This window comes from Manis javanica, chromosome 13 (genome assembly GCF_040802235.1).
Source record: "Manis javanica isolate MJ-LG chromosome 13, MJ_LKY, whole genome shotgun sequence".
In the NCBI taxonomy this organism is placed as follows: Eukaryota; Metazoa; Chordata; class Mammalia; order Pholidota; family Manidae; genus Manis; species Manis javanica.
The window spans coordinates 82,531,637-82,548,582 of record NC_133168.1 but is presented as its reverse complement, the minus strand read 5'-3'; the positions used below and the strand labels follow the sequence as shown (position 1 = coordinate 82,548,582).

The 16,946-nt window shown below is 36.3% G+C and overlaps 1 protein-coding gene across 1 annotated transcript; it reads left to right on the top strand.

Moving 5' to 3' along the window:
• Nucleotides 1–366: 366 nt before the first annotated feature.
• Nucleotides 367–1,359, top strand: LOC108389192 (olfactory receptor-like protein OLF4). Its single transcript, XM_017647748.2, has one exon. The coding sequence runs from the start codon at nt 391–393 to the stop codon at nt 1,357–1,359; it is 969 nt and encodes a 322-aa protein (XP_017503237.1). The 5' UTR covers nt 367–390.
• Nucleotides 1,360–16,946: the final 15,587 nt, after the last annotated feature.

The window sequence follows — 16,946 nt, the reverse complement described above, 5'->3', positions numbered from 1 at the left end:
TTCTTGAGCTCTGTGTTCAAATGACACCTTCTCTTCAAAGGTTTTTGAACATCCAGTAAAAATTAATACCCTCATCTACTCTCTTATTTACCATTTTTTTCTACACAACACCCAGCAACATTTGACATGGTGCATAATTTTTAGTTGCTTATGTTGTTTCTCTATTATTCAATTGTTAAGTATTTTGTTTCTCAGCACTTTGTATTCCTTAGTAGGTTAGGATTCAAAATATATTCCTCAAATTTGTGTGCCACAGGAGATCATTTAAAGAGGGCATGATATATTTCTTGACTGCAAAATATAAGTTACAGCATTTCAACTATGTTAGTAATGCTGAATGTGTGAAAATTAATCATGTAATTTTTCATTTCTAGTCATAAACACCACCATATGGTTCAAGACAATGATACACGAATTACAGGATTTTTTCTTCTGGGATTATCAAAAGACCCAAATCTTCATCCTGTCGTATTTGGGCTTCTCCTCTCCATGTACCTGACCACTGTGATTGGAAACCTGCTAATCATAGTGGCCACCATCTCAGATTCTCACCTCCACACACCGATGTACTATTTCCTCTGCAACCTGTCCTTTGTAGATATCTGTTTCACTTCTACCACCATTCCAAAGATACTAGTTAATATAGAGACACAGAACAAAGTTATAACATATGAATGCTGCATCACACAGATTTATTTTTTTATAGTCTTTTTAGGGATGGAGAACTTTATCCTGACGGTGATGGCATATGATCGGTATGTGGCCATTTGCCACCCACTAAAGTACACAGTCATCATGAATCCCTGGTTCTGTGGAATGCTGCTTATGGTATCCTGGATAATGAGTTTCCTGTATTCCTTGTTGCACAGCTTAATGGTGTTGCGACTGTCATTCTGTACAGACTTGGAAATCCCCCACTTTTTCTGTGAAATCAATCAGGTGATCCATATTGCCTGTTCTGACAAGTTTCTTAATGACGTGGTGATGTATCTTGGAGCTGGGCTTCTGGGTGGTGGATCCCTCATTAGTATCCTTTATTCATACTGTAAGATAGTTTCCTCCATATGTGGAATGTCTTCAGTTCAGGGGAAGTATAAAGCATTTTCTACTTGTGCATCTCACCTCTCAGTAGTCTCCTTATCTTACTGTACCAGCCTAGGAGTGTACCTTAGCTCTGCTCCATCTGGAAGCTCACACTCAAGTGCGATGGCTTCAGTGATGTACACTGTGGTCATGCCCATGCTGAACCCCTTCATCTACAGCCTGAGGAACAAGGACATAAAGAGGGCAGTGAGTGCATTCTTTGGGATGACAGCTGTAAAAGGGAAAATTGTCGTGGGGCTGAAGAAGTGTCCATGATCAGAGGGCTAAAAACCATGGAGCCAAAATTGATATTCTTTGATGTATTTGTGGCAGAAGTTGCTCCTTTTATATATTTCCTGAAATTTCCAATCCTTTCACTTCAACGTATATGTACAAGCTAAGTGACTCACTATATTAGCCTCTCTGATCTGTCTGGCATACAGACAAGTTTCCCCTTTGTTCATTTTCCTACTTTCACAAGATTTTTCCCAAACTTGGATCTAAAAAATTTGGAAATTCCCATTTGTTTGTTTAGAAATCCCAAATGGATTAACTAAGAGTAATTTCTTCTCAAATGACATATCATTTCAAGTATTTTTCCTCTAATTTTATGGAAAGAAGTCATAAGTTTTATACAGAAATAACTACTTTTGATAACTAAGGTTATTTATATGATTTCAGTACAGAGAAGATCTGAAAGCATAGTTTTCATTTTTGTCCTCTCATTCTTTTCTATTTCTGTATCTTAACTATTTATTCTGATTATGTAGACTTTAACATACTATTATGTGGTTTAACTGGTCTCCATATTTATTGTCTTATTCAGCTCACTGTCCATGAAGCCTACTATAGTAAATGGCTAAAATTGATTATGAAATGTATATCTTCAGATGGATTCCACATAAGCAAATATGAATAAATAGATTCTCCTAATATGAAATGGTCTTTAAAATGAGAAGAAAAATTATTTTATATTTTATTACTATGGAAAAGATTTTTATGTGCTGTACATTTACTCACTGAATAATTGAATTCTCAATGAGTGAGGGAGTTTATTCACTGAGGTGAAGGATTGATGTGTTTAATGTTTTATTACTGAATAATCTTTGTCTTCAAAATTTATATTGCTACTTACATATATAACTTTGTATTTCTCTACAAAATATCTTCCCTTCCCTAGACTTTGTGAAACCACTACCATGATAATGAAAGTAGGTATACAAGATTATTTGTACAAAATTTTCCATGCAAATTAATATAAACATTTTAGTTAGGAAAAAAATTTGTTTCTTATATTTTAATTGAGACAGTTGATACACAGTATTATTTGTGTTTCAAGCAATAGTGCTTGAATAATCGTGTACAACATGCTCATCATAATAAAGTGTAGTTATCATCTGTTAAGATGTAAAGATATTATATTAATGACCATATTCTCCATGATGTGCTTTCATTCAATGGCTAATTTATTTGTCCCTGGAATTTTGTACCTCTTTGTACTCTTCTCCTACTCCACCCATTTCCCCACATTCCTCTCCTATGGCAATTTAATGTTTACTATTAATGTACAAATACTCATTAAAAATTCTGTGGAATACATTATGCAGCAATTAAAAATAAATTGTTTTTTGCATTTGTGTTTACCTAATTCTTGATAAATTTGAGATTATTTCAACCCTCTTGGTCTTTCCCTACCCATTGGCCAAGAGAATGTTCATTTACTCATTAGTTCACTGATTTTTATTTGAGTCATTTATACACCATTGTTCCCTCTATAAACTTGTTAGTTGTAATCACATACAAATATTTGTGTACTTACATTAATGATTAGATTCTGAGTCCTTTACTTATGCTCTACTAAAATACTTTTTCCCTCTACCCATGTTCTAATACCATAGAACACTTTAAATTCTATATTTAACATTCCTGATTTGTTTTACTGCTGTCATGCTTTTTAATTCTACATACATTTTAAACTTCTTGAACGAATCCTGAAATTGCCTGATAAAAATAATTCATTTACATTTATATATAAATTATCCTTAACCTTTTTCTTCACTCCTTCCAGCATTTCTTGTTTTCAATTTGGGATTAGTTTCCTTTGGACTTAAGAACTCACTGAAGCTGTTTCTCTTTTATTTTTTTGTTTCTATTTAAGGCTGCTATCAAAGAGATGTTTAAATTTGTGATTTTCTTAAGGAATCTTTACGTAGAGCAATTTTGCTGCTTAGTTAAGAATTCTGGCTTGACATCAGATTTCTTTGAGCATTTAAAAAGGTAGTGCTCTGATGATAAACATCTTATTTCTGTTTAGCCATAAGCTACAATCCCTCTTGCTTATTTGGCCTCTATATTCTCTAACTTTTTACATTAACTTTGATTTTTAGCTCTCAATGTTACTTGTTGCTTCCTATATATATACATTGCTTAGGGGATGCTGATTTACAAGCGTGGATCATTTATTTCCTCACTTTGTCACATGTTTGTGTATTTCACCTGTGTTACCAATTCTTCCCCAAGTTCTCTACTCCTTTTTAATGATATTTCACTTCTATTTTAACTCTGTCCTGAATTTTCCAATATTGTTTGTCCTGTGATTTTGTTGCAGTATTTGCTATTGAGCTATCTTGCAGTTATATAACCCAACCTTTTGCTGGAATTGATACTGTCTCAGTAATTTTAAATTCTTAGTTTCAGTCCAAATATAAAAATTCATGTTTTTAATGGTTTTAAAAATGATAGATAAATTTACCATTGAGAAGGAAATATTTTGTCTCCATAGAATAAAAGAAATAAGGAAAAACCATTTCTTGGGTTATTTTAAAATATATTAATGGCTAGTATTCATCAGTAGTCACCAGTAAGAGAGAGATGGTGGAAAACTAAGTCAGAGAAGAAATTTGCATTACATACCTCTGATAAAGTACATCAAGTCAAATTATGTAAATAATACTGGCAAATGAAATAAAATACTGAAAACCCACAACAAAAAATTGGTCAAATGCAAAATAGGCATACCATAAGACAGGATACATATATATTATTAAATTCAAATAAAATAAGACTTTTAGTTTCAGAGAAATGATAATATAAGTCACAGTGAGATATTATAACATACATCAGTTTAGCTAGAATGAAAACAAAATCATGTGCTCTCAGGTATGAAAGAATAAGATCAACATGGAAGGCTATTGAGAATTTAAATAGGCAAATGCACACTGGAAAAAGGGAAGTATATACTAAAAGTATATGCATGCCTACAGTTCCTGTACATAAACAACCCCAATATTATAATTTTTATTGAAGTATAGTTGGTATACATTATTATATTGGTTTCAAGTATACAACATAATGGTTCATACATTATTAAATCCTCACTGCAGCATGATGGGAAAAAGATGATGACATGAGAAGTGTGGCAGAAACCTCTTCCCAAAACCACATATAACATGAATCATAAGAGAACAGTGTGACTAGTCCAAACAGAACAATATTTGCATTATAAGGGTAACAGAAGAAGAAGAACAGAGAAAAGTGAATAGAAAGTCTCTCTGAGAAAATAATTGCTGAAAATTTCCCCAATCTGGGGAAGGAAGTAGTCTCACAGATCATGGAAGTGCAGATATATCCCAACACAAGGGACCCTAGGAAGCCAATACCAAGACATATAACACTTAAAAGGGCAAAATCAAGGACAAAGAGAGAGTATTGCAAGAAGCCAGAGAGAGAAAACAGATCACATATAAATAAGAACTCATCAGGCTATCAGCAGACTTTTCATCAGAAACATTACATGACAGATGGGTATGACATGATATATTTAATGCAATGAAGAAAAGGGCCTTCAACTAAGAAAATTCTACCCAGCAACATTATCATTTAAATTTGAATCAGAGATTAAACAATTTCCAGATGAGCAAAAGCTGAGGGAATTTACCTCCCACAAACCATTGCTACAGTGTATTTTGAAAGGACTGCTCTGGGTGGAAGTACTCCTAAAGCTAACAGCTGTTGCCAGAGAAAATTCAACCACAGTAAAACAAGAAGACAGAATAATTATAAGCAAATACAACATTAAATCAACTATTCACAAAGTCATTCAATGGATACACAAACAGTGCAGAATATGATACCTAATATAGAAAGAGTAGGGAAAGAAGAAGAAGGGAGAAAAAAAACAATCTTTAGCTTATGTTTGAAATAGCATAATAAAGTTACATTAGAATGTTGGATAGTAAGGAAGCTGCCCTTGAACCTTTGGTAATCACAAATCTAAAGCTTGCAGTGACAAAAAGGATGTATCCATCAATAATCACCCTAAATGTAAATGGACTGAATGTACCAATGAAAAGATATAAAGTCACAGAAGGGCAAATAAAAAGACCCATCTATATGCTGCCTACACAAGACTCACTTCAAACCCAAAGACATACACAGGCTAAAAGTGAATGGATGGAAAAATATATTTCATGCAACTAATAGGGAGAAAAAAGCAGGAGTTGCAGTACTTGTATCAGAGAAAATAGACTTCAAAACAAAGAAAGTCACAGGAAACAAAGAAGGACAATACATAATGATAAAGGGGTCAGTCCAACAAGATGATATAACAATTATAAATGTCTATGCACCCAATACAGGAGAATCTAAGCATGTGAAACAAACACTAACAGAATTAAAGGGGGACATAGAATGCAATGCATTCATTTTAGGAGACTTCAGCACACCACTCACTCCGAAGAACTGACCAACCAGACAGAAAATAAGTAAAAAGAATTATATACTGAACAGTACACTAGAAGATATGGACGGAACACACATCTATAGAACATTCCACCCGAAAGCAGCAGGATACATATTCTTTTCAAGTGTACATGGGATCTTTTCCAGAAGAGATAACATAGTAGACCACAAAAGAGTCTCAATAAAATAAAAAAGACTGAAACTGTACCAACAAGCTTCTCAGACCACAAAGGTATGAAACTAGAAATAAATTATGCAAAAAACCAGAAATGCCCACAAACACATGGAAGGTTTGACAACATGCTCCTAAATAATCAGTGGACCAGTGACCAAATAAAAACAGAGATTAAGCAATATATGGAGACAAATGAAAACAGCTCAATATCCTAATACATGTGGGATGCAGTGAATGCATTTCTAAGAGGAAACTATATAACAATACAGGCTTATATGAAGAAACAAGAACAATAAAAAATGAACAGTATTAAATCACAGTTAATGAAACTCAAAAAAGAACAAGTGTAGCCCAAAGTGAGTAGAAGGGGGACATAACAAGGATCAAAGCAGAAAAATAAAATTCAGAAGAATAAAAAGATTGAAAAAATCACTGAAACCAGGAGCTAGTTCCTTGAGAAAATAAACAACATAGATAATACCCTACACAGACTTTATCAAAAAAATAAAGAGAATATACAAGCACAAACAGAATCGAAAATGAAAAATTAATGGGAAAAGGAAAAATTACAACAGACACCACAGAAATACAAAGAATTATTAGAGAATACTATGAGAAATTATATGCCAACAAATTAGATTACCAGGAAGAAATGGAAAATTTTCTAGAAAAATATAACCTAACCTTCCAAGACTGAACCAGGAAGAAACAAAAAATCTGAACAATGAAGTTGAATCAGTAATGAAAAAACTACCAAAGAACAAAAGATCTGGTTCAGATGGCTTCATGGCTTAATTATATCAAAAATTTAAAGAAGAGCTAATACTCATTCTCCTTAAAGTTTCCCAAAAAGTAGAAGAGGAGGGAATACTTCTGAACTCATTCTATGAGGCCACCATAACTCTAATACCAAAACCAGGCAAAGACACCAAAAAAAGGAAAATCACAGACCAGCATCTCTGATGAACACAGATGCAAAATCCACAGCAAAACATTAGGAAATTGAATTAAAAATATATCAAAAAGATCATACACCATGTCCAAGCAGGATTTATTTCAAGGATTCTAGGATAGTATAATATTCAAAAATCAATATTATACACCACATCATCAAGAAGGAGGATAAAAATCATGATCACCTCAATAGATGCTGAAAAAGTTATTTGACAATATTCAACAGCCATTCATGATAAAAACTTAACAAAATTTGTACAGAGGACAAGTACCTCAATCTAATAAAGGCCATATATGAGAAACCCACAGCCAACATCATATTTAAATGTGAAAAGCTGGAAGCTTTTCCTCTAAGATGGGGAACAAGACAAGGATGCCCACTCTGTCCACTTTTATTCAGCATAGTACTGGAGGTCATATAGCCATGGCAATAAGATAACACAAAGAAATAAAGGACATCCAGACTGGTAAGGAAGAAGTTAAGCTGTCACTGTTTACAGATGACATTATATTGTACACACAAATAAACTAAAGAATCCACCAAAAAATGACTAGAACCGATAACTGAATGTAGTAAACTTGTGGGTTACAAAATTAATACACAGAAATCTGTTGCATACCTATATACTAAGGATGAACTAGCTGAAAGAGAAATCAGGAAATCAACTCCATTTACATGTATCAAAAAGAACAAAATAACTAGGAATAAACCTAACCAATGAAGTGAAAAACCTATGCTCAGGAAACTACAAGACACTCATGAGAGAAATTACAAAAGACACCAATAAAAGGAAATACATCCCATGCTCATGGCCAGGAAAAAAAAGTATTGTCAAAAGGGCCAACCTGGGGTGGATCCAAGATGGTGGCATGAGTAGAGCAGTGGAAATCTCCTCCCAAAACCACATATATTCATAAAAATATAACAAAGACAACTCTTCCAAGAAGAGAGACCAGAAGACACAGGACAACATCCAGACCACATCCACACCTGCGAGAACCCAGCACCTCATGAAGGGGGTAAGATACAAGCCCCAGCCCAGCAGGACCTGAGCACCCCACACTCCATCCATGGGCGGGAGGAGAGGAGTCAGAGCGGGGAGGGAGAGGGAGCCCAGGACTGCTAAACACCCAGCCCTAGCCATCTGGACCAAAGCACAGACACTGTGCATGCATGGGGTCCTGGATACTAGGGAAACAGGACAGTAATACCTGTGAGAGAGTCCCTGAGGCCACTGCCCTGGGGACAAAGAAAAGTGAGGGCTTTTTGGAAGTCTTAAAGGGACAGGGACATCACGGCCAGATGGAAGAGTCCTGGGACACTTAGTCCAGCAGCAGGGAATCTGGGGAACTCTGGGCACTCTAAGCCCCTGGGTGGCAGGGAGCACGGAGGCCCCTCACGGAGATAAACAGCCTCCCGGCCACTCCCCCCCAACGCGGCTCCACCATATCAGAGCAGCAGCCTGAGGCAGGCCACACCCACAGCACAGTGGAGATAAACTGCATAGCAGCTGACAGGAATCAGAAGCCCTGTCTGCGCACAGCTGCCTAGCACAAGCCAGTTGAGGTCGAGGTTCTCCCAGGAGAGGAAGGCCACAAACCAACAAGAAGGGAAGTTCTTCCAGCTGTCACTCATGCCAGCTCTGCAAACTATCTCTATCGCCATGAAACGGCAAAATTTCAGGCACACCAAGATAACAGATTCAAAACCTGAGAAGGAGGCAGACCTAACCAGTCCTCCTGAAAAAGAATTCAAAATAAAAATCATAAACATGCTGACAGAGATGCAGAGAAATATATAAGAGCTAAGGAATGAAGTCCGGAGGGAGATTACAGACACCTGGAGAGAGCTTACAGAAGTGAAAGAAACTCTGGAAGGATTTATAAACAGAATGGATAAGATGCAAGAGGCCATTGATGGAATAGCAACCAGAGAACAGGAATGCATAGAAGCTGAAACAGAGAGAGAGATGAAAGGATCTCAGAGAATGAAACAATATTAAGAGAACTGTGTGATCAATCCAAAGAGAACAATATCAGTATTATAGGGGTACCATAAGAAGACGAAGAGAGAAAAAGGGATAGAAAGTTTCTTTGAAGAAATAATTCCTGAAAACTTCCCCAAACTGGGGGAGGAAATAATCAAACAGACGATGGAAATAAACAGAACTCCCAACAGAAAGGACCCAAGGAGGACAAAACCAAGACACATAATAATTAAAATGGCAAAGATCAAGGACAAGGAAAGAGTTTTAAAGGTGGCTAGAGAGAAAAAGGTCACCTATAAAGGAAAACCCATCAGGCTATCATCAGACTTCTCAACAGAAACCCTACAGGCCAGAAGAGAATGGCATGATATATTTAATGCAATGAAACAGAAGGGCCTTGAACCAAGGATACTGTATCCAGCACGATTATCATTTAAATATGAAGGAGGGATTAAACAATTCCCAGACAAGCAAAAGTTGAGGGAATTTGCCTCCCATGAACCACCTCTACAGGGCATTCTAGAGGGACTGTTCTAGACAGGAGAACTCCTAAGACTAAGCAGATGTCACCAGAGAAAACAAAATCACAGCAAAGAAAACAGAGCAACCAAATACAAACTAAAGGCAAAAAATAAAATCAACTAGCCACTAAAAGCAGTTAAAGGAAAAATGAAAGAGCACAGAATAAAACAACCAACATATAAAGAATGGAGGAGGAAGAATAAGAAGGGAGAGAAGAAAAGAATCTACAGACAGTGTATATAACAGCTCAGTAACTGACTAAGTTAGGCAGTAAGATACTAAGAAGCTAAACTTGAACCTTTGGTAACCACGAATCTAAAGCCTGCAATGGCAATAAGTACATATCTTTCAACAGTCAACCTAAATGTAAATGGACTGAATGCACCAATCAAAAGACACAGAGTAATAGAATGGATAAAAAAGCAAGACCCATCTATATGCTGCTTACAAGAAACTCATCTCAAACCCAAAGACATGCACAGACTAAAAGTCAAGGGATGGAAAAACATATTTCAGGCAAACAACAGAGAGAAGAAAGCAGGGGTTGCAGTACTAATATCAGACAAAATAGACTTCAAAACAAGTAACAAGAGATAAAGAGATAAAGAAGGACATTACATAATGATAAAGGGCTCAGTCTAACAAGAGGATATCATCATTCTAATCACCATTCTATCACCATTCTAAATATATATGCACCCAACACAGGAGCACCAGCATATGTGAAACAAATACTAACAGAACTACACGGGGAAATAGAATACAATGCGTTCATTTTAGGAGACTTCAACATACCACTCACCCCAAAGGATAGATTCACTGGGAAGATCCACTGGGCAGAAAATGAGGACACAGAGGCACTGAACAACGCATTATAACAGATTGACGTAATAGACATCTATAGAACTCTACATCCAAAAGCAACAGGATATACATTCTTTTCAAATGCACATGGAACATTCTCCAGAATAGACCACATACTAGCTCACAAAAAGAGCCTCAGTAAATTCCAAAAGATTGAAATTCTACCAACCAATTTTTCAGACCACAAACGTATAAAACTAGAAATAGATTCTACAAAGAAAACAAAAGGCTCACAAACACATGGAGGCTTAACAACATGCTCCTAAATAATCAATGGATCAATGAACAAATCAAAATAGAGATCAAGGAATATATAGAAACAAATGACAACAACAACACATAGCCCCAACTTCTGTGGGATGCAGCGAAAGCAGTCTTAAGAGGAAAGTATAGAGCAATCCAGGCACACTTGAAGAAGGAAGAACAATCCCAAATGAATAGTCTAACATCACAATTATCGAAACTGGAAAAAGAAGAACAAAGGAGGCATAAAATCAGCAGAAGGAAGGACATAATAAATATCAGAGAAGAAATAAACAAAACTGAGAAGAATAAAACAATAGCAAAATTTAATGAAACCAAAAGCTGGTTCTTTGAGAAGACAAACAAAATAGATAAGCCTCTAGCCAAACTTATTAAGAGAAAAAGAGAATCAACACACATCAACAGAATCAGAAATGAGAATGGAAAAATCACAACAGACTCCACAGAAATACAAAGAATTATTAAAGACTACTATGAAAACCTATATGCTAACAAGCTGGGAAACCTAGAAGAATAGGACAACTTCCTAGAAAAATACAACCTTCCAAGACTGACCAAGGAAGAAACACAAAAGTTAAACAATCCAATTATGAGCAGAGAAGTTGAAATGGTAATAAAAAACTTGCCAAGAACAAAACCCCTGGCCAGATGGATTTACCTTGGAATTTTATCAGACACACAGAGAAGACATAATACCCATTCTCTTTAAAGTTTTCCAAAAAATAGAAGAGGAGGGAATACTCCCAAACTCATTCTGTGAAGCCAACATCACCGTAATACCAAAACCAGGCAAAGACTCCACCAAAAAAGAAAATTACAGACCAATATCCCTGATGAATGTAGATGCAAAAATACTCAATAAAATATTAGCAAAACGATTTAAAAAATATATCAAAAGGATCATACATCATGACCAAGTGGGATTCATCCCAGGGATGCAAGGATGGTACAACATTCAAAAATCCATCAACATCATCAACCACATCAAGAAAAAGAAGGACAAACACCACATGATTATCACCATAGATGCTGAAAAAGCACTCTACGAAATTCAACATCCATTCATGATAAAAACTCTCTGCAAAATGGGTATAGAGGGCAAGTATCTCAACATAATAAAGGCCATGTATGATAAACACACAGCCAACATCATACTGAACAGCGAGAAGCTGAAAGCTTTTCCTCTGAGAACGGGAACAAGACAGGGATGCCCACTCTCCCCACTGTTATTTAACATAGTACTGGAGGTCCGAGTCACAGCAATCAGACAAAACAAAGAAATACCAGGAATCCAGATTCGTAAAAAAGAAGTTAAACTGTCACTATTTGCAGATGACATGCTATTGTATATAAAAAAACCCTGAAGAGTCCACTCCAAAACTACTGGAACTGATATTGGAATACAGCAAAGTTGCAGGATACAAAATTAACACACAGACATCTGTGGCTTTCCTATACACTAACAATGAACCAGCAGAAAGGGAAATCAGGAAAACAACTCCATTCACAATTGCATCAAAATGAATAAAATACCTAGGAATAAACCTAACCAAACAACTGAAAGACCTATACCCTGAAAACTACAAGTCACTATTAAGAGAAATTAAAGGGGACACTAACAAATGGAAACTCATCCCATGCTCTTGGCTAGTAAGAATTAAATCGTCAAAATGGCCATCCTGCCCAAAGCAATATACAGATTTGATGCAATCCCTATCAAATTACCAGCAACATTCTTCAATGATCTGGAACAAATAGTTCAATAATTCATATGGAAACACCAAAGACCCCGAATAGCCAAAGCAGACCCAAAAAAGAAGAATAAAGTGTGTGTGGGGGGGATCTCACTCCCCAACTTCAAGCTCTACTGCAAAGTCGTAGTAATCAAGACAGTTTGGTACTGGCACAAGAACAGAGCCACAGACCAGTGGAACAGATTAGAGACTCCAGACATTAACCCAAACATATATGGTCAATTAATATTTGATAAAGGAGCCATGGACATACAATGGGGGAAATGAGAGTCTCTTCAACAAATGGTGCTGTCAAAACTGGACAGCCACATGTAAGAGAATGAAACTGTACCATTATCTAACCCAATACACAATAGTAAATTCGAAATAGATCAAAGACCTGAATGTAAGTCATGAATCCATAAAACTCTTAGAAAAAAACATAGGCAAAAATATCTTAGACATAAACATGAGTGACCTCTTCTTGAACATATCTCCCTGGGCAAGGGAAACAAAGGCAAAAATGAACAAGTGGGACTATATTAAGCTTAAAAGCTTCTGTACAGCAAAAGACAACATCAACAGAACAAAAAGGTACCCTACAGTATGAGAGAATATATTTGTAAATGAGAGATCCGATAAAGGTTTGCCATCCAAAATATATAAAGAGCTCACCCACCTCAACAAACAAAAAACAAATAATCCAATTAAAAAATGAGCAGAGGAACTGAACAGACAGTTCTCCAAAAAAGAAATACAGATGGCCAACAGACACATGAAAAGATGCTCCACATCGCTAATTATCAGAGAAATGCAAATTAAATCCACAATGAGATATCACCTCACACCAGTAAGGATGGCTACCATCCAAAAGACAAAGAAGAAGAAATGGTGAGGTTGTGAAGAAAGGGGCCCTCCCACACTGCTGGTGGGAATGTAAATTAGTTCAATCATTGTGGAAAGCAGTATGGAGGTTCCTCAAAATGCTCAAAATAGACTTACCATTTGACCCAGGAATTCCACTCCTAGGAATTTACCCTAAGAATGCAGCAGCCCAGTTTGAAAAAGACAGATGCACCCCTATGTTTATTGCAGCACTCTTTACAATAGCCAAGAATTGGAAGCAACCTAAGTGTCCATCAGTAGATGAATGGAAAAAGAAGTTGTGGTACATATACACAATGGAATATTATTCAGCCATAAGAAGAAAACAAATCCTACCATTTGCAACAACATGGATTGAGCTAGAGGGTATTATGCTCACTGAAATAAGCCAAGTGGAGAAAGAAAAATATGAATGATTTCACTCATCTGTGGAGTATAAGAACAAAGGAAAAAGTGAAGGAACAAACCAGCAGCAGAATCACAGAACCCAAGAATGGAGTAACAGGTACCAAAGGAAAAGGGACTAGGGAGGATGGGAGGGTAGGGAGCGAAAAGGGGGTCAAGAAAAAAGGGGTTATTATGATGCCTAATGGGGAGGTGGGATAAAGGGGAGGGCTGTACAACACAGAGAATACAAGTAGTTATTATACAACATTTTGCTATGCTGATGGACAGTGATTGTAAAGGGATTTGTGGGGAGGACCTGTTATAGGGGAGAGCCTAGTAAACATAATATTCTTCATGTAATTGTAGATTAATGATAACAAAAAAAAGAGAGAGAAAGAAAAGGGGGATTACTTCCTGATAGGATAAAACTAACTGCAAGTCAACAATCAATGCATGCTTACATATGCTTAATTTTGATCATTTAAAGGGTGTCAGATGATCAGCTATGGAAGTATATTTTTCTGATAATATTCCTTTCTCTTAAAAAAAAGCAGTTCCTGTGTGGTGATCTCCAATAAGGTCTTCACAATGGTATAAAGGGCATATCAAAGGGTGGGGAAAGGGTTTGTTTGTGTTTATACCAAGGATCAAAGCCTAATTTGGCTACCCAGAAAATGAATTAAGATATGATATGAAGAAGAACTTCCAACATCAACATTCTCTGGAAGAGTCATTCCAGAAGATGATCATCAATAAACTTCAACAAAGGTCTTGGTGCTGTTGCAGTTGTAGCTGCATTCATCCCACCGGTTCCTGGACTTGCCATTGGAATGAAGAAGGAGATATCTAAGCTGGCCTGTGCATACAGTAAAACAACAAATTTAACTGGATCTATACTGTTGGAACTCAACCAAGAATTAGGAGAGGTGCAAGTTGCAGTGCTCCAAAATTGTGCGACTATAGAGTATCTACTGTTGAAAGAACATATGTGATGTGAACAGCTCCCAGGAATGTGTTGTTTTAATTTGTCTGATTTTTCTCAAACTATTCAAATTCAGTTAGACAATATCCATCATATCATTGATAAGTTTTCACAAATGCCTAGGGTGCCTAACTGGTTTTTTTGGTTTCACTGGATATGGCTGGTAATTGTAGGCCTGCTTTTGTTATGTAGCTGTATTCCTATTATGTTATTGTATGTATGCAATTTAATTAGTAGCCTAAAACCTATACATGCTTATGTTACTCTACAAGAAGATATGTCAAAGAAATAATCAATTTTCCCATGTTTCCTTCCGTCTGCTACTTCTATAGCTTTTCCTCTTCCTTCCTAATTACAACCCTTTAGTAGAATTTGTGTCTCATATAGAAATTACTGAGTATCATAATTCTTCCATGTGGTAAAGATACCTCAAGACAAATGCTGGGCATAGAAGCCACAGGGCATAAATCTGCAAATAAGTAAAAAGCTAACCTTTCAAAGTAAGGCTTCTCTCTCACTTACCAACTTTACATTTCCCTTTATGGCCCCAGAAGATGACTGGTTAGCCAGAGATGGGTAAGATTTCTCAAGGGAGGAACAACCTAAGACTGGCACAGTTGCAGGGGGGCCATCAGGTGAGAAATTGGGGACTAACAGAGGTGAGCCTTAGAACCTTACCCCCCTGTTTTGAGAGAAATCTTCTGCATCCGTGGATGTTTTGTTGCCCTTGTCTCACTTGGATTAATACTTAGTCTATAGGCACACACCTGATATCTACATTTGCCCTCTTACAGCACTAAATTATGTTTTCTACCTTTATCTTGCATCTACCTACCACTTCAGCATTTTATTAATAACAACAATAATAATAATAAGGGAGAAATGTGGGATTCACATTTAAGTATAAAAATCAAATGAATAATCATATTTGACCTGATTTTTTATAGTTCATGATGCGTGATCGAAACCGAAAGTTTCTGTGATATGACTGCCCTTGCACTGTTCACCATGTAAGAACTTATTCACTATGTGAGAACTTGTTCACCATGTAAGAACTTGTTCGTTATGCTTCAGAAGATTGGAGACTGTTGAGAATTAGGCTTGGGGTTGATTAATGACTGTGCATTGAGTCCCCTATACAGAATTTTATTGTTGCTAACAATCATTTGATCAATAAATATGAGAGATGCCCTCTCAAAAAAAGGGCCAACCTGCATAAAGCAATCTTCAGATTCAATGTAATCCCTATCAAAATACCCACATCATTTTTCCATGAACTAGAAAAAATAGTCCTAAAATTAATATGAAACCACAAAAGAGCCTAAATAACTAATGCAATCCTGAGAAGGAAGTCCAAAGCTGGGGGTATTATAATACCGATCTTCAAGGTCTGTTACAAAGTCACAATAATCAAAACAATTTGGTATTGTTACAAGAACAGATCCATAGATCAATGGAAAAGAATAGAGAGCCCAGATACAAACCCAAGCATATATAGTCAATTAATATATGATAAAGGAGCATTGGATATACAATGGAGAAATTACAGCCTCTTCAACAGCTGTTGTTGGTAAAACTGGACCACTATCTATAAGAGAATGAAACTGGATTATTTTCTATATCCATACACAAAAGTAAACAAAAAATGGATCAAAGACCTGAATGTAAGTCATGAAACCAAGGAACACTTAGAAGAAAACATAGGCAAAAATCTCTTGAATATAAAAATGTGCAACTTTTTCCTAAGCACATCTACTTGGGAAAGGGGACCAAAATAAAAAATGAACAAGTGGGACTACATCAAACTAAAAGCTTCTGTACAGCAAAGGGCACCATCAGCAGAACAAAAAGTAATCCTGCAATATGGGAAAATATATTCATAAATGACTCAACTGGTAAGGGGTTAACATAAAAAATATATAAAGAAAGCACACGCTTCAATACTCAAAAAACAAGTAACCCAATCAAAAAATGGGTGGAGGATCTGAACACTTCTCCAATGAAGAAATTTGAATGGCAAACAGGCGCATGAAAAGATGCTCCACATCGTTAGTCATGGAAATGCGAATTAAAACCACAGTGATACATCACCTCACACAGTTAGGATGGCCAACATGCAAAATCCAAGAAATAAATGCTTGTAAGGGTGTGGTAAAATGGTAATGCTCCTGCACTGTTTGAGGGAATATAAATTGGTTCAACCATTGTTGAAAGCAGTATGGAAGTCCCTAAAAAGCTAAGAATAGAAAGACCAGTTAAACCAGTAATTGCACTCCTAGAAATGTACCTGAAGAAAACAAGACCCCTAATTTCAAAAGACATACATACCCCTATGTTTATAACAGAACAGCCAAGATATGGAAAAAACT

Coding starts and splice junctions, on each gene's coding strand:
- LOC108389192 (XM_017647748.2), top strand. CDS start 391: ATGGTTCAAGACAATGATACACGAATTACAGGATTTTTTCTTCTGGGA.